At 41.4% G+C, this 19,832-nt stretch overlaps 1 protein-coding gene across 1 annotated transcript in view; it reads right to left on the bottom strand.

Moving 5' to 3' along the window:
• The window catches only part of LOC142652574 (maternal DNA replication licensing factor mcm6-like), a 75,507-nt gene that overhangs the window by 33,439 nt on the left and 22,236 nt on the right, over positions 1 to 19,832 (bottom strand). Inside the window, exons 3-7 of the mRNA XM_075828223.1 lie at positions 15,424 to 15,531; positions 14,383 to 14,538; positions 7,311 to 7,439; positions 6,366 to 6,527; positions 6,100 to 6,187 (exon numbers count right to left, since the gene is read on the bottom strand). Coding sequence (XP_075684338.1) covers positions 6,100 to 6,187; positions 6,366 to 6,527; positions 7,311 to 7,439; positions 14,383 to 14,538; positions 15,424 to 15,531 — 643 coding nt within the window. The remainder of the gene's footprint in view (positions 1 to 6,099; positions 6,188 to 6,365; positions 6,528 to 7,310; positions 7,440 to 14,382; positions 14,539 to 15,423; positions 15,532 to 19,832) is intronic.

Genomic DNA, 19,832 nt, shown 5'->3' with positions numbered 1-19,832 from the left:
ATAACGCTTTTATTTTTCCATCAAAAGAGCAGTGTGAGGTCTTATTTTTTATTGTGGGAAGAGTTGTAGTTTCTATTGACACCATTTAAAGTACCATATAATGTACTGGGAAAACAAAAATAAAAATCTTTCAGGGGTCTAATTGGAAAAAACTGCGATTCCACCATTGTTTTTTGGGTTCTGTTTTTACCGCTTTCACCATGCGGTAAAAACGACAACTTAACTTTATTCTGAGGGTCAATAAGATTACAGGGATACCAAAAGTATATATTTTTTTTATATTTTACTACTATTTGTTAAAAAAAAAAAAAAAAAAAAAAAAAGGTTTTTGTATCAACACATTCTGAGAGCCGTAACTTATGTTTTGGTCGATTGAGTGGAGTGAGGGCTTAATTTTGGCTGGACGAGCTGTCGTTTTTATTGGTACCATTATTTGGTAGATAGAACTTTATTACTGTATATTATGCGCTAAAAAGTTTTACAATTTTACTATATTCTGCGGGTCAATAAAAAAAACAAGATATATATGGTATTACCGTAATCTTATGTTTTGCAGCATTTGCACAATAAAAATCACTTGTTAAGAAAAGAATTAATTTTCTCTGTCACCATATTCTGAGAGCCATAACTTTTTTATTTTTTAGTCCAAAAATCTGTGTAAGGGCTTGCTCTTTGCGGGACGGTTGTAGTTTGTATTGGTACATGCGACTTTTTGATCACTTCTATTCTATATTTTGGGAGGGGTGGTGACCCAAAAAAAAAAAAATCGTGATTCTGGCATGGTTAATTTTTTTAGCGGCGTTCACCGTGCGGGAAAAATAACATAGTTTTATAGTTTGGGTCGTTACGAATCGGTGATACCAAATATGTGTACTGTTTAACGGTTTCATTTTTTTCCTATAATAAAAGACTTATTATAGGAAAAAAAATATATATTTTTACACTTTTGTAAAACATTTTTCTTAACTTTACTTACATTTTTTTTTTACTTTTTACACTTTTTCTTTTTTATACCTGCAGCTCTGATCGCTGCTAGAATACTTTACACTACCCAGGTAGTGTAATGTATTCCAACTGTCAGTGTGACTTCACAGTCACTCTGACAGTAAGTCTACGGCTTCCATACATGGCAGACCCGGAGGCCGTTATTTGGCCTTCGGATGCCATCACAAGCATCAGCAACCCCCACAATTGCATGGGGGCTGCTGATGTGCTACAAACCCCCTAAATGCGGCGATCGCAATCGAGTTAACGGGTTAATTGCCGAAAATCAGTGGCGATGAGCCCCTGATCGGCAACAGTGGAGTGTCAGCTGTCTGGGACAGCTGCCCTCCCGGTTCCCGATGCACACGGTCACTGACAGTCTGCATCAGGAACGACAGAAATGTCCTGTCACTGACAGGAATTCTATCAGGAGGCTGGTCCTGATAGGCTTCCATACATAGAAGACACGGAGGCTATTACTTGGCCTCCAGTCACCATTCTAGCCATCTGCAAACTTCACGATTTCATTGTGAGGCCTGCCGATGTGCTAGAAACCCCTAAAATGCGGCGATTACAATCGATTGCCACATTTAAGGGGTTAATTGCCTGAATTAGCCACTGATCGGCAACAGCGGAGTGTCAGCTGTCGGGGACAGCTGGCCTCCTGGTTCACACTGTCGCCGACCGTGTGAATCGGGAGCCGCGCAGTAACCGTACGTCCTCGTGCGTAAAGACACTGGCCACCAGGATGCACGGTTACGTCGTGGTGCACCTAGGGGGTTAAAAAAAGGCCATTAAACAAAAGGTTTACATAGCCTTTAACCCCTTCCCGACATCCGCCATATATACAGCACTGTCGGGATGAGCTTCCCGCAAAGCGCCGTATAGGAACTGTGCAGTGGGAAGCGGTCACCGGCGCTAATTGTACTGTGCTGTCCCTGACAGCAGGCCATCAATACTACTCGCCCAGGGTGCCATTTTGGACCCCCCCGCATCGGCGATCACTGCTATTGGTCGGTCAATTCTGACCGGCCAATTGTAGGCATTTTTGTTAAAACTGTGCCCTAGAGTCACAGGGCACAGTTAGACGTTGATGATTGGTGCTAAGACAGCACCCGTCACCACCATCATCTGGAGAGGTGGCAGTGAGGCCATCTCTAGGAGCACTCTGATTAGTCGGTTTGTAATGCACGCCGGTTTGAGGCAGCGTGCAGAGCAGTCTAGAGACTGTCTGCTGTGGCATTGCCAGGATTTGTAGTTCACTCTGCACTACTGTGTAAAAATGGCACCACCTCCCTGTCCGAGTCCTGTGCCCACTGAGTGCTGATCAGTGACCACCATCACTGATCGGCATCTGTGCTCTATTTTTGGCACAGGATTTTTTTTTTTTAACTTGCACTGTCTCCCTGTGTGTGCCCTGCGGCCACGAAGTGCTGGTGAGTAACCGCTGTCACTAGTCAGCATCTGTGGTTTGTTTATTCCCGCAGGATCTTTTTTGGTACTTTTAATTTTTTCCCTTTTTTCAGCCACACCAATTACCTGTGTGTGTCCTGCGACCGCTGAGCACTGATCAGTGACCGCCATCACTGATTAGCATCTTTTCTGGCGCAGGTTTTTTTTTTCTAAAACTGTAAAAAAGAAAAAGATAGTAATTCAGTGTAGCTAGTAGGTAGAGAGTTAGGGTAGCATACGCTAGCATTAGAAACTTTAATTTAGTTTTAGATCTAGATAGATATCTAGCAATTTTCTCCTGGAGTTTTAGTATAAATTTAGTAATATATCGCGTCAGTTACTGATGGACGTTTAGTCTTTCTAATGGACGTTCGTACAGTAAATTTTACTTAACGTAGATTTACAGTTTGTCTAATTTTTTTACTATTTTAGTTGAATTTCATTCTAATTCGGTCTTCGTTTTTATATTCGCCTATTTTTATTTATTTTTTAACTCCTATCTAATTTCTGTTCATACAGTAAACACACTACATACACCCACCCCCCTGTGTAAAAATAAAAGTTGATCACGTGTTAAAACACCACACTCCCCTGTAATAAATCAAAATGTCTCAATCGTTCAGAAGCATGTATTAAGTTGAGGAGGCATACGCCATCATTGCCTCAGACACTGATACGGCAAGTGAAGGGGACTAGTAATATGCCCCACTCCTTTTTGTTTCCTCCCCTTCCTCCTCCTCCAGTGATGAGGAACCTCCCCTGAGGCGACCCAGGAGAGCAGCTGCGGCAACCCCAATGATTGATCCCGTGTAGACTCTACCCCTCGAAAATTATGAGCCTCAAATTACGGATTTTATAGACAGCTGAGGAATTAGGTTGGAGACTGCAGGCCTCTCAGAAATTGACTTTTTCAAGGACTTTTTCTCTGAGGAGTTTGTTAATTTAATGGTAGCCCAGACAAATCTCTACGCCCAAAAATGTTTAACCCAAAACTCCCCTTCATCATTTCTTAGGTGGGCCCCTGTAGATGCAGCAGAGATGATATTTTGGGGCCTTGTGCTGCATATGGGACTAGAGAGGAAGCCAGATCTTAAGCAATACTGGAGTGCAGATATTTTGTACAACACCCCAATTTACCGCATGGCCATGACCCGGACACACATTGAAGTGACTTTAAAATTCTTGCATTATAATGAAAATGCACAGTGCCTGCCCCAGGACGACCCCACATTTGACCGTCTTTTTAAAATCAGCCCAGTAATTTAACATTTCAGCACCAAATTTTGACAAGTGTACACCCCCAATAAATATATTTCCATAGTCGAGTCCCTTGTTCATTTTAAGAGGAAGCTTATATTCTGCCAATAACTTACCCAATAAGAGGGCAAGGTATGGAATTAAATTGTACAAGCTGTGTGAGTACATCTTGGTATACACACAGGATTAGGGTTTACGAAGGGAAGGACTATTATTGAACCCCAAAAATGCCCCCACCCCCCCGTCCTGGGAGTTAGAGGGAAAATAGTGTGGTATTTAATACACACATTGTTGGACAAGGGTTATCACCTTTACGTGGATAACTTTTATGCCAGAATACCACTATTCAGGTGCCTTTCTGCCAGAATAACTGCAGCATGCGGTACTGTGCGAAAAAATCAGCGAGGCCTCCCTAAAACACGGCTTAGCCAAAGCCTCAGAAGGGGTGAGAGCAGGGAACTATGCAGCGAGAACATGCTGTTCGTCAAATATAAGGACAAGAGGGATGTCCTTATATTGACCACAATTGATGGCAGCGGCAGCACCCCTGTCCCTGACCGAGGTACCGCCACAGTGACCCACAATCCAAATTGCATCCTCGGCTACAATAAGTACATGGGCGGAGGTGCTCTCTCTGATCAAGTACTGAAGCCGTATATTGTCCTGCGGAAAACAAAGGCATGGCACTAAAAGCTGGCCGTGCACATTGTACAGATGGCAATTTATAACGCTTACATGCTATCCCAATGTGCAGGACTGGCAGGGACATTCCTTAACTTTCAAGAGGTAGTTATCGAGGCACTTCTATTTGGGAACCAGGAAGGGGAGGGCCTAAGCACATCTGCTGGTAGCGATGGTCCACGTATTGTACCAGGGAAAGATTTCCCCAATGAAGTGCCCCAAATTGCAAAGAAGGAAAGGACACAAAAAAGGTGTGCGTGTGTTCCAAAAGGGGAATTTGAAAAGACTCTTTACCACTGTGAAACCGGCACCGAAAAACCAGGCCTGTGTATCAAGGATTGCTTCAAAGGGTACCATAAATCCATAAATTAGTAATTTCATCCTTCATTTACCCCTTTATTATACCAAAAGCAGCATTGCGTCCACACACATCCAGCTAAATCCTAGCTCCAAAAGCCAAATGGCGCTTCTGAGCCCTCTCATGTGCCCAGTCGTTTATTACCACATATGGGGTATTTTTTTATTTTTTTTTACACGGGAGAAATGGATTTACAAATGTTGCGGTGCTTTTTCACCTTTAGTCCTTGAAATAAGAAAGAAATTAGCTAAACCTACATTTTCTTTGAAAAAAAATTAGGATTTTCATTTTCACAGCCTACTTCCAATAATTTCTGTAAAAAACCTGTGAGGTCAAAATGCTCACTATTACCCTAGATAATTTCCTTGAGGGGTTTAGTTTCCTAAATGGGGCCACTTTTGGGAGATTTCCACTCTTTTGGCACCGCAATAGCCCTTCAAACCTGACATGGTGCCTAAAATATTTTCTAATAAAATGGAGACCCCAAAACTCTAAGCGCTCCTTTGCTTCGGAGGCCTGTGTTTAAGTCCATAAACACACATGGGCCACATGTGGGATATTTCCTAAAACTACAGAATCTGGGCAATAAATATAATTTGGTTTCTCTGGTAAAACTTTGGTGTCCCAAAAAATTTTTATAAAAAATTTGTTTCTGCAAAAAAAAAAAAAAAACAACATTTGGAAACTTCACCTCTACTTTGCTTTAATACCTGTGAAAAGTCTAAAGGGTTAAGAAACTTTCTAAATACTTTGAGGGGCGACGTTTTTAAAATGGGGTGACTTGTTGGTGGTTTCTAACATAAAAGGCCCTCAAAGCCACGTCACAACTGAACTGGCCCCTGTAAAAATAGCCTTTTGAAATTTTCTTGAAAATGTGAGAAATTGCTGCTAAAGTTCTAAGCCTTGTATTGAAAAATAAAGGATGTTCAAAAAACGATGCCAACATAAAAGTAGACATGGGGGATGTTAATTAGCAACAATTTTGTGTGTCTTACAAGCAGATACATTTAAATTAAAAAAAATGCTAATTCTTGCAATTTTTCGCTAAACTTTGGTGTTATTCACAATTAAATACTGAATAGGTATTGGATAGGTAAATGCAATCCAGTTATTACCACATAAAGTGAAACATGTCAGATTTGAACAATGAGCCAAAGTGGCCAAAGCGGGAAGGGGTTAAGGACTCCAATTAATTTAGCACGTTATCACAACATGCTAGCAAAACACCTTGACATGCTGCAATTTACATCACGACTGCACAGACATCTGGTAACCGTATCATGAAATTTTACATACACATACATATGGTTTTGGTTTTTTTATTAGGGGAAGATCAACCATGCCTTCCCCAATCTTGTCATCTTTACCTGGATCAAAACGGACATCAGGTGTATCCACACGAATAATTGATTTGTTCAACAGCCTGAAAGCTTCTTTCACATGCTTTGGTTGAACCTGAGGTGTTAAGAAAAATTATGATTTTTTTTTTTGGGCATCCTTTCCCAGGTCAATGAAACCTCATACTGCTTTATCTTTTTTTATGAGGCAGACTGTTATATTAGTATAAGTTATAGGACATGCACAGAGAAAGGAGATTATGGTTTCACATAATTTAGACTTGGCAATGCCTTACCTCATCTGAGCAGTGTATGCGAGCCATGCTTTCAGATAATCTGATCAAACTTTCAAGCTGTCTGACTGTAATTCTCCATGCAGACTTAGTTACACCACTTCCATCACGCTGTCTAAGGCGCCGGTATTGTTCAACAATAAACTCTTCTGCTTCCTTCATGATCTTTATATTGAAAGAAAAATGTTTTTTTTTTGCATGAATATATATTAATAGATATTGATAAACCAATACCAGATATAAATACAGTATATATATATATTATACAAGTTAATTATGTTTGACAATGTATAAAGTCTGCTATTTCAAATAAATGTCATGTATTTGAAATTATCAAAGCACCGTATTTTTCGGACTATAAGACGCAGTTTTTAGCAAGAATAAATCTTGCTAAAAAGTCCCTGCGTCTTATAGTCGGCAGTCAGGGGACCCGGCAGTGCCAGGCCCCCTGACCGCTCCTTACTTAACCCCTTTCCGACTCGTGATGTGCCAGCACACCGAGTGGGGAGGGGATAATGTATGGAGCGGGCTCACGCGCTGAGCCCGCTCCATACACTGCAGATGTCAGCTTCTGACACGCTGCACTAACTGATAGGAACAGTGATGGTGCTGTTCCTGGCCATTTAACTAGTTAAATGCCGCGGTCAATAGTGACCGCGGCATTTATAGTGGTTTTCCCATGAAGGACATTTATGACATATCCACAGGATATGTCATAAATGTCAGATAGATGCAGGTCCCACCTCTGGGACCCGCATCTATCTCTAGAATGGGGCCCCCTAAGCTCCGTTCTATCTTACCCGGCTCCACTGTCTTCCGGCCACTTCCTGCTTACATGGTCGAGTTACGGAAGCAGCGTAAATCACTGAGCTACACACACACACACACACACACACACACACACACACACACACACACACACACACACACTAAACTAGAGAAACTTACTTTTGGCTGGAATTGCCGGGCAAACATCAAATACCTCTGAATGTCTTCAATTGAATAAACTCGCATTATAGACTCCTCATTTCTTGCATGTAAATCAACAATCCTTCGTGCTATAGCATAGTCCGTAACCTAAAGAGGAAAGGCAAACACTTGAAAAACTGGAATGCAAATTAGGCGTACAACAAAGCTATGAAGCTTTGTAATATATTTTGCATTTCAATTTCTCACTATTAAAGTACTTTGTTTGCAGTCAGTGAAAAAAAGCATGTAGAGGCTGAAAACTCTCCAGACCAGCTCTCAGCTGAGAAGTGGATACGAGTGTACAAACCTCCATAAGCGAAATGGTCTAAACTCCAGGCGGATACATCGTAGAAGGGGACCTACATTGTAGAAGAGGAATAGGACATAGGCTAGAGTGGTGCAGCTGCATTTAGTTCACAGAAGATTTCCTAGGCTATGTTCAAACTTGGCCGATACGCTGCATAAAAGCACACCGCATATCCCCCCGGCGCCGCATGGAATGCTGGCCAAAAAAACACACCAAATTGTGGTGCAGCTTTTCAGCTGGAAAGTCCAATGCTGAAAACTGCACACGGACCTTTTTTTTTTTTTTCATACTTGTGTAGCGATGGAGACATGTCTCTCTGCCATCCGACCTCCTGAGATTATGTCTCATTCCATGTGACCGCTGCAGCCAATGATCGGCTGCAGCAGTCACATGGGATGAAATGTCATCCCAGGATGCCGGCCTGGATGAAGAAGCACAGAATTCTGGGTAAGTGTAAGGGTTTTTCCACACGTAACGGAATTGCTGCAGAAAATTTATCGAAATTCTGCAGAAACTAGCAGGATTTCCACTGCAAGAAAAAAAAAAAAAAATAAAAAAAGATTTCCTGCGTTTTTTACTGCAGAAAATGGTGCGGAATTTGCAGTGTTTTTTTTTCTAGTCTGTGAGATGGTGACAACTCCTCTGAAAAATGAAGCAATGCAGTCCACTTTCCGCAGCAGGAATTGACATGCTGCGGTACGAAAAATACGCACAGCAGGTCAATTTCTGGTCGGAAATTTTACGCAGCGAGTGGATGAGATTTGTTAAATCTCACCCACTTTGCTGCTACGGTATTCTGCTGCGTATTTTCCGTCCGCAATGCCGGACAGAAAATACGCAGCAATTCTGCTGTGTGTGAACAAGCCCTAAGTTTTCAATGTATTCAATGGGGAAAACCTGCTACAACGAAGCAGCGATTGTGCAAATACAATTTACATGCGGTGGTTAAAAAAAAAATAAAAAAAATGCAACACAGGTCAATTTGAGAGTTTGTTTTCCAACTCCTCATTTACCTAGTGTGTAGATGAGATTTTTTTCAAATCTCATCCACTTTGGTGCTACTTTATTATGCTCAGATTTTACACAACAAAATCCGTTGCGGAAAATCTGCAGTATTAACGCTACTTGTGAACTAACCCTTAGACAGCATACACATCTATGCATATATATTTATTTTAACTAGTAGTGTAACAGACAGGTTAACAGATATAAAAAAGGGGAAAAAAATGCTGGTTTTACAAGGAACATTGGTTGTAGTGGTCATTTAACACTATTCAAGATATTAGAGAGGAAGAAAGTCTTTCATAAACACACTATAAAAAGAGAATGACAGGCAAAATGAAAACATGTGTGCAGAAGCACCAGGGCTGCAGAGTACATGAGGCGAGATGAGCTTCTCGCCTCAGGCGGCGGCCTGCTGCCTCTTTGAGGTGCCACGGTCGCCACCGCCTCCTGTCGTATAATTGTACCTGTGTCTATAGGACGCAGATACAATTACATGCATAAGTGCTGAATGGTAGGGCACATTTTGTGCCCTGTCATTCAGCGCCTTTCAATAACACAAGCGACGGGACGACGTCATCGCACCACTTATGACGTACAGCCTCAGCAGCAGACCTGCATGCCAAGGGGACGGCACGGGAACAGGATCAGTTAGTGTGTCAACTTCTTTTTCACTCTCTCCAGAAGTGAGGGCACTATGTACGGGGGGGGGGGGGGGGGGACGACACAATCTACAGGGTGCAGTGTGTGTGCGCGTGTGTGTGTGTCTGTCACAGTGTATGGCGCTATTATATTTAGGGGCGTAGAGTGTGGCACCATGAGAATTTAATCTTGGTCTATAGGTGTGGAGATGTTTGAAAAGTGAGAAGCTAAAAGACATCTGAGCGGCAAACAGCAGAAATGGGCTGTGGCCGGGGAAGTCATCATAGAGGTCTAGACCGTATGGAGAAGAAAATAGAAAAATGAACAACTAGCATCTGAGAAGACGTCACCTGTGAGTCACTTAATGTAAATGTTTGTCCTACCTCTAAATCAGTGTAATCACTGTATGATCTGCAGCGAGATGATGGGTGGTATGATTGATTTTTTTTTTGAGGAACCGCAACGTCCAGCATATCCTTACCATTTTTCGGGCCATGCTGGGAGCTGTAGTTATACGCTATACAAACCTATACAACAGGGGTTGCACTAAACTCAGATTCATTTGGGCTATATTTATGTACGGAGCTTTGTTCCGGTACTGTATATATGTATTATGCTTTGTTCTGGTGTTGTATTTAAGCAGTGAGCTTTGCTCTGGTGCTGTATACATGTAGTGAGCTTTGATCTGGTGCTGTATACATGTAGTGTGCTTGGTTCTTGTGCTGTATATATGTTTGAGCTTGGTTCTGGAGCTGTAATTATATAGGCTATATTTCGAACAACAAAATTGCAGGGCAGATGGAATGGTTTTCAATTTATTGTAGATTTAATGGGAACCAGTCAGATCATTTTAACCCCTTGAACCACCACCATGCGGTAATATATGACCTGACAATATTTCCAAACATTCCCTTGTATGCTTTTTCAGATGCAGAAAAATCTATAAAATCAACTTTTAAAACGGCATACACTATATGCTAATTCCTCATTAAAGGTATCATGGGGCGGTGCCTCTATCCTGTAGAATGACATAGTCCTTCCTCCAAACCCACCATTCCATGCTGGATTGGTTTCTTATAGCTAGGGACTTAAAAGATCAGGGACACAAGCCCCGAAACATTTACCCCCCCCCACCCAAAAAAAATATATATATTTTTTTTACATATGTATTGGAGATAGCATATCTATAAGACCAAGGCTCCTACAGCTACGACACTGTATAGAAATGGATGCATTGTCTCAGCAGACAGTATCGTACATCATAGACTTAAATACAGGGCCTCAGCAGGCAGTATCACACATGATAGACTTAGGGCTCATTCAGACAAGCATGAATCTTATCCATGGGCTGTGTGTTGAAATAACGCACAGCACCATGACCCATGGAGTTCAATAGGGCTATTCACACATGCGTGATTTTTCACGCAGTGAGTGTCCGTTGCGTGAAACTCACTGCATGTCCTATATTATTGCGCTTTTACGCACCTAGTCGCCCTTTGAAGCCAATGGGTGAGTGAAAACCACGGACAACACACAGACGTCATCCGTGTGCGGTCCGTGTTTCACGAATCAATTACATTGAAAAAGAAAAGTGCTTGCAGGAATGTGAAAAACACATGCCACATGCAAAGCACACGGATGCAAAATGCAACGCACATGGACCTTAGACACAGGGCCCCAGAAGTATCTTGTAATAACCATCAGGAGCAAATTCAGCATTTTTGAGGCCCCAAGCAAAGTTATGGCTCGGGGCTCTAATTAAAGACACATGTAGAGAGTTCCCCACACAATACCTCCTGTATATAGTGTCACAACCCCCCTGTATGGTTCCACACACAGTTCCCCGGCCATACATCCCCCATGTAGACCGTGTGATGCTGTCCCCTGTAGGTAGTCCCACATACCCTCCTTGTCTCAGCAAACAGTATTACACATGATAGACTTCGATACAATGCCCCAGCAGTAAGTATCCTTGTACCAATATATGTTCACCCCACAAAAAAATGTGTGTGTGTGTGTGTGTATATATCTATATATATATCTATATAGAGAGCATATCTGTAGCACTCTGTCCCTATAGCTATGGATAGGATTAGATACAGTGGCTCAGCAGATAATAGCACACATGATGGGACTAGATATAGGGCCCAGCTCGCTAACATTGCGGCTCCAGCGGTGGACCCAGAAAACGTAAGATAATAATGGTTTTGCTTTTTTATGAGTTACTAACTTGTGTGTTTGTGCTTTTAACAGGTTCTGTCGTTGGACTACGTCAGATTCGAGGACTACTTCAATGACGGCTTTTTTTATTCTCAATAAAAAGGTTAATGAGGGATGTGTTTTTTTTATTTTTATTTCAATAAAACATTTTTTATGTCCTTATAATTTTTTGAACTTTATTACTACCTGTCAATCAGCTGCTGGCTGATTGACAGCGTCCATGACTAAGGCGGGGCTTAATGTTAGCCGGTGCAAAGGCGAACACTAACCCCCATTATTACCTCGATACCCACCGCCACCAGGGGTGCCAGGAAGAGCCGTGTACGATCCAGTACCCCACCATCTGTAGTGATGACCGGGCACTGGGATGGCCGTAGGCTGGTGTTCCTATGAAAAATGGTGGAGGGGCGGCATGTCATTTTTTCCAGTTATTTATTTAAAAAAAATAAAAGAATGATGTGTGGTCCCCCCAATTTTCATAACCAGCCAGATACAACACAGCAGCAGCAGTCTAGCATTACCAGGGTGGGAAGGACCACTGTTTGTCCTTTCCCAGCCTGACAATACCAGCTTGCGGCCTCAACCAGTGCCCGGCTATCGCTACACATGATCGGGTGCTGGATTGTACCCGCCTCTTCCCGGCACCCCTGGTGGTGGTGGGTACTGGGGTAATAATGGGGGTTAGCGTTTGCCTCAGCTAACACTAATCCCCACCTTAGTAATGGATGCTGTCAGAGGCCATTACTAAAGCGGTAGTAATAAAGTTTAAAAGAAAGTACAGAAGACATAAAAAAGTATGTTATTGAAATTTAAAAAACACACAGCCCTCATTAACCATTTTAAAGCTGTCAACTAAGTAGTCCTCGAATCCGACATAGTCAGACAGAACCTGTAAAAAACAAAGAAAAAACCCATTAGTAACACATGTGCTAGGCTTAGATAGAGGGCCCATGTGTGATACGGTCTGTTAGACCATGTATCTAAGCCTACCACAAGGTAGGCTTGTATACAGGGCCACAGCAGACAGTAATCATATACTGTATAAGATTACTGTCTGCAGGGGCCCTGTTTCTAAGCCTATGTTGTAAGCTTAGCTACAAGGCCCATCAAACATGGGCCAAGTATCTAAGAATACCATGTGGTAGGCTAGGTCTGTTTGAACCTGTATCTAAGCTTACCACAAGGTCTGCTTAGATACAAGACCCCAGCAGACTGTAAAGTTACACTTACCTCCTCTTCAGATCCAGGTGCAGTGGATGTCCCAACACCATCTAGTGCCGTGACCTCATCAGTGGCGCACAGCGTTGTGACACGAGAAGTCATGACTTTCGCTCCGCTCGGGAAGGAAGATGGCCAAGTATGTGTCGTTACTATAGTAACAGGGGCCCGTGTATTTTAATACATAGGCCCCAGTTACTATAGTAATTTTCAATATTGCGGTGCGGGCGGCCACGGCCTGTTCGCCATTGTAACCGCTGTGACCCGGTCACAATTGCGACCCGAATATGGTAGTCGCCGGGGATCCGGGGCACCAGGGCCAAAGATCCGGGGCTTGGACCCCGAAGGCCCAGTGCTAGCAACGCCCCTGCCCCTGGCTGTTCTACATCACTACCAGTCTCCTCCAACTTTCCCAGATGTGCCAGTTTCATCTCTGCACCACGCATGCCAGGGGAGTACAAGGCAACAGTGCAAGAGTTGGAGGAGGCTGCTAATGATGTAGAACAGCCAGGGGGATGTCAGTCAAGATCTGGGGGGGAGCCATTTCTGCTGCCTGAGGCAAAAATTTAAAAGCTAGAATCAGCCCTGAGAAGCACAAAATATAAATAGCAATAATCTGAGTACCTGTACTCAGTCAAGTACAGAAAGGCTTTTTATATATTAATTCTACAGGGTGGGCCATTTATATGGATACACCTAAATAAAATGGGAATGGTTGGTGATATTAACTACCTGTTTGTGGCACATTAGTATATGGGAGGGGGGAAACTTTTCAAGCTGGGTGTTGACCATGGTGGCCATTTTGAAGTCGGCCATTTTGTATCCAACTTTAGTTTTTTCAATGGGAAGAGGGTCATGTGACACATCAAACTTATCGAGAATTTCACAAGAAAAAAAAATGGTGTAAATAACTCATGATAGAATAAAGTAACGTTAAAACCAAGCACAAGTTTCTGACCACTTATAAAATGTGTTCAAAGTGCTGCCCATTGTGTTGGATTGTCAATGCAACCCTCTTCTCCCACTCTTCACACACTGATAGCAACACCGCAGAAGAAATGCTAGCACAGGCTTCCAGTATCCGTAGTTTCAGTTGCTGCACATCTCGTATCTTCACAGCATAGAAAATTGCCTTCAGATGACCCCAAAGATAAAAGTCTAAGGGGGTCAGATCGGGAGGCATTTCTTCTGCGGTGTTGCTATCACTGTGTGAAGAGTGGGAGAAGAGGGTTGCATTGACAATCCAACACAATGGGCAGCACTTTGAACACATTTTATAAGTGGTCAGAAACTTGTAAATAACTCATGAAAGAATAAAGTAACGTTAAAACCAAGCACACCATTGTTTTTCTTGTGAAATTCTCGATCAGTTTGATGTGTCACCTGACCCTCTTCCCATTGAAAAAACTAAAGTTGGATACAAAATGGCCAACTTCAAAATGGTCGCCATGGTCAACACCCAGCTTGAAAAGTTTCCCCCTCCCATATACTAATGTGCCACAAACAGGAAGTTAATAACACCAACCATTCCCATTTTATTTAGGTGTATCCATATAAATGGCCCACCCTGTATATTACACAGTACAAGCCTTCATTCTTTTCTAATCAGTTGTAAATCTGATTTTTTTTTTTTTTAACATGAATATTTTTAAAAGTATATACCTCATTGCATTCATCCACTAGAATAAAGAAAAGGTCAAATCTGGACATTATTGGAGCTGACAGATTTACATTGTGCTTCAGTGACTTTGATCGTTCATATCTTCCCCCAACAGGATTTGCTGCTGCCAAGATGGATGTACGGGCATTTAATGTAGCCTTAAAGAAAAACGCAAGAGAGCGGTTAACAAGTTTACAATTGTTCTTAAACCACCTTACATATAGTTACTAGGTTAACAAGAACATGAAATACAAAATTTTCTACACATACGCGCACACACTATAGGGGAAGTATGGAGCGGTCTCATACAATGCGGGTGTCGGCCGTATGTTATAGCCAGCACTTTACAGTAACGAGTGGCATCGGGCTATTTTAACCTATTAAATACCGGTCAATAGTGACGGTAGCATTTAAAATCATTCCAAAGAGGGGGCAACCCCGTCTAACAGCTAATCCACCCCCCCCCCACCCCGCAATGCAATTGCATGGTGCCGATGGCTGCTACGGCAGCCAGGGGGCCTAGTATTCCCCCTAAAGCATTGTATAAAAAACAAACAATGCATTCTCTCTCGATCTCCCTCTCTCGAATTTGAGGGCAATGGGAGTTTAAGTCTATATGCATCAACTGTCCCCTGAGGGCGGCTGAAAGCAGCTATGACATTATCTTTATCATTTACCTCTACAGCTGTGTGAGGGGAAGTTCTATCAGAAGACTGACCTCCAACCCCTATAAACCTATATTAAATTAAAATCCGTAAAGAAATGTGTAGCGGATTGTGTATATATAGATTTATCGCATACACACATTTTACTATTAATTTCCTCTTGTTTATATAGCGGCAACATAATCCGCAGAGATGTAGTGGAATGCTGAATTACTGTACCTGAGGTAATTTCCACTTTAGAAAAAAATTATTTTTTTTGTTTAATAAAATGTTTTTTATTAACTTGAAAATATTATATTTATATAAATTTCCATAGAAAGCACAAAAGTAAGTGGATATATTCTTTAAGGACTTTCATTAGAATACAAAATACCCTACCTTCACCCCAGCTTTCGTGATTGATATGGTTTGTTGTTCCATAGCCTCATGAATAGCCACCTGATCTTTTAGATCCATTTTATCAAACTCATCAATGCAACAAACACCCTAAAAACAGGTGAAAAAAAAACAAAACAAAAAAAACAAAAAAAAAAAAAAACATAAAATGTTAGAATATTAACAAAAAGGCCAGGTAATAAAAAGTAAGTAAAAGGCTTACTACTCAGATATTAATATTTATTGCTTGGAATCAGTCCTGGGCCTTATCAGAACATTTGTGAAATATATATAACCGAAAAAGACAGCATGGATCTGATCAGCTCAAGAAAAGTACATAATGCAGCTGTCAGCAAGCACATAACCAAATACGAGCTAGATCCTGGGGCGTATACCCACAAAGCATCCAAAACATGTAAATATATAACCTAAAGAGAAAGATGCCAATAAACAAAGAATGTACGAAAAATAGAAAAAACTTTATTCAAAATGACACATGAATATACAATGTTTAAAAAAGAATCCACAAACCAACAGGTTAAAAAGGACATACAAGCCGCACAACTCACAGAATAGATATACCATGTAAACAAAGAATGTGTATGAATAATGGCATAGCCTAACACTGTATGCGTCTGCAAACTGTATATTACCCACAAAAATTACACAAGGTAAAGTAAATATGTGCCATATGAAATTGGTGTACAGGTAGGTGACAAAAGTACATATAAAGATATCATCAGAAAATAGACAGTGCTGATGATTTAGAACAGTATTTAAAGTAAGTTGCAATGATTGAGCATACCCATGATAGGTGCCAGAGTGGAGTCCACAGCAAGAAAGTCCGCCCCTTTCTTGCTGTGCACTCCACTCTGGCACCTATCATTGGTATGCTCAATCATTGCAACTTACTTTAAATACCGTTCTAAATCATCAGCACTGTCTATTTTCTGCTGTTATCTTTATATGTACTTTTGTCACCTACCTGTACACCAATTTCATATGGCACATATTTACTTTACCTTGTGTAATTTTTGTGGGTAATATACAGTTTGCAGACGCATACAGTGTTAGGCTAGGCCATTATTCATACACATTCTTTGTTTACATGGTATATCTATTCTGTGAGTTGTGCGGCTTGTATGTCCTTTTTAACCTGTTGGTTTGTGGATTCTTTTTTAAACATTGTATATTCATGTGTCATTTTGAATAAAGTTTTTTCTATTTTTCGTACATTCTTTGTTTATTGGCATCTTTCTCTTTAGGTTATACATTTGTGAAATATGGTGATCTTGGCCGCATATGTACTGTAGAAGTATGATATGCGGATTCACAGAACACAAAAGTACGGTTTGCTTTAAAAAAAAAAAAAAAAAGGAATGCAGGCCAACCAGTTCACTAGTTATTTTTTTTAAAAAAAAGTTAAAGCAATGGTTGTCAATCTTTAAGGAGCATTTGTTCTGTGGATGTCTTTATTGTAAGACTTTGAATATTAGACTACGTAGACTATGCTTCTAGCGTATTTAACCTACAGGTTACCATTTAATAAAAATCAATGCTGTTGGCTCTAAGGTGTCCATGTTCATTGTTCTGGAAGCCATGGGACATAGGGGCAGAAAAAAGTGCTTGTTCTCCCTTGCACCTTATAAACAACAGTACAAGATTTGGATGGTTTAGCCTTTCCACAGTTAAAAACAAAAATAAATAAATAAAATGTAACAAACTAGCAATTGGATTGGTGTGCTAATGCAGACCCACAAAAAAAAAAAAAAATGTTTTCACCTGTGAAAACTATTTATTTTCTATCTGCTGCTAGAAATACATACCTCCCAACCGTCCCAGATTCCTGGACGGGGATTCCAGCATTTCAAAGCCCCCAACATCACCGTCCATATAAGAATAGTGATGTTAGGGGCTCCATCCAAGAGCGGAATGCCCAGCCAGAGCGTTGCCGACGCTCTGGCAGGGGTTTCCGCTCCTAATGGGAGTCCCTGACGTCACACTCCATATGTGAGAATTGGGAAAATACTCCATCCTTTTTTTTAACGGACATGAAAAACAGATTACAAACTGCCATTAAAATTGACGGATGGACTGGAAATGGATAAAAATTTGAGACACACTGATGCAAAACGGCCATGAAAAGCGGAGACTTGATCAGTTTTTAATTGCCATTTTTTTCTCGGTCATGTGAATGTAGCCCATATAATTTTTATTAGGCACTATGGGGCATTATACTGTATGGTGGCAGCTAAGGAGGCATTATATTGTGTGGGGGACAGCTATAGGGGCATAATACTCTGGGAAAGCACTATGGGAGCATGATATAGTGTGGGCTGAACCAGGTATGTATAGGTGGGGATTGGGCGGGGTTCGAGGCTTGGCTGAAAAGGAAAACATTTCCTGTGCCCCGCATCGGTTGTCCCTCTTTGCAATATTTGAAAGTTGGGAGGTATTGAAATGCATTGGCTAAACTTCATTCACCATAATGTGGATAGCCTTATCAAAAGAGGAATTGCAGTCAAAACCACATTCGTAAAGTCTGATCTTGGTCCACAATTAATTTCAAGAACGAAAAATCTTTATAAGGCTGATAATTACACAACTAAAAAGTACAGGACAATGCAATGTGGATAATTGCATTTGGACATACCATCAAGTCCTAAGTGTGGCATTGGGACCGCAATAGAATAGAATAGTACGTCCAATGAACAGTTCGAGCATAGCTATAATATACAGCTGACATCGGAGTAAACTCGGCATCTAAGTGGTTAGACAGATGGAGGTATGCGATTGCATGGAGCCAATAGGTTGCAATTGAATGTCACTTTATTACTGATAAGAAATAATGCTTTGGTATGTAACCCCTATAATAAGCTTATGGAAAACAACAGGCAATACTGCACTACTGTGGCCAGTCATTGGTGAACGGTACTGGCAGAACTACATTTCCCAACTGTCTTTGGGGAAGTGAGTTGGAGCCAAACAACGGCCACTGAGATAAACAACTGACATTTTAGATGTGTAACAGTTTTTTTTTTAGAGGAGAGACGGCCATCTACAGGAAGACTGGAAAGATGGACAGAGAGTGAAATGAGAAGGACTGAGCGAAGAAACTATTCACCAAACACTAGTGGGTCTACTGAGAGGAGTCTACTGATGCGAGATGTGCAGCAACTGAAACTACGGATACTGGAAGCCTGTGCTAGCATTTCTTCTGCGGTGTTGCTATCAGTGTGTGAAGAGTGGGAGAAGAGGGTTGCATTGACAATCCAACACAATGGGCAGCACTTTGAACACATTTTATAAGTGGTCAGAAACTTGTAAATAACTCATAAAAGAATAAAGTAACGTTAAAACCAAGCACACCATTGTTTTTCTTGTGAAATTCTCGATAAGTTTGATGTGTCACATGACCCTCTTCCCATTGAAAAAACTAAAGTTGGATACAAAATAGCCGACTTCAAAATGGCCGCCATGGTCAACACCCAGCTTGAAAAGTTTCCCCCCTCCCATATACTAATGTGCCACAAACAGGAAGTTAATATCATCAACCATTCTCATTTTATTTAGGTGTATCCATATAAATGGCCCACCCTGTACATTGTTTATAGCATATTTTTAGAGTGTGCACATGCATATAAGTAGATTAGTAGAAAGTGTGTGGTGGCTGTGTGAGAATAAGCAGAATCATCCATCAGAGTTTATTTTATTAATTTGTTCACACTATTAACCCCTTAACGAATCGCATATTATAGTTTCTAAGTCCGCCATTTGGGGGAGTTCTTCTTAAAGGGGTTTCCTACGGGAGACATTTATAAACACATCCACAGGATATGTCATAAATGTCAGATAGGTGCGAGTCCCAGAGGTGGGACCCGCATCTATCTCCAGAACGGGGCCCCCTAAACCCCGGATCAGCCGCTGTGTGTTGCGGCAGAATGAGGTGTTTCGGACCACGAAAAGCGTTATATGGTCATGAGTTACATAAACAGCGTAGCTCGCATGCTACGCTGCTTCTGTAACGGCCATTCACTACTATTGGAGTTACAGAAGCAGTGTAGCTCAGGGAGCTATGCGGTTTACATAACTCACGACCAAATAACCTTTTTCATGCTCGCAATTCACTTCATTCAGCCGCAACACACAGCGGCTGAACAGTGTTTAAGGGCCTCATTCTGGAGATAGGTGCGCGTCCCGGAGGTGGGACACGCATCTATCCTATGGATAGTAATTCACTGAATTTTAACTATATATATTGTGCTCCCACAAATATGAACAATTGGAAATTCACTGAAGTGATGAGTAAAATGTATAACTGTCAGCGGCATCTATGCGTGCATGCTTCCGTGTTGTGCAGTAGAATACCTGCTGCTGAAGAAAATATTGCTGGCATCCTGGCCAGACTGACA

Source organism: Rhinoderma darwinii, chromosome 5 (assembly GCF_050947455.1).
Source record: "Rhinoderma darwinii isolate aRhiDar2 chromosome 5, aRhiDar2.hap1, whole genome shotgun sequence".
NCBI lineage: Eukaryota > Metazoa > Chordata > Amphibia > Anura > Rhinodermatidae > Rhinoderma > Rhinoderma darwinii.
Note: the sequence above shows the minus strand (reverse complement) of the source record. Positions and strands in the feature narration are given on the sequence as shown.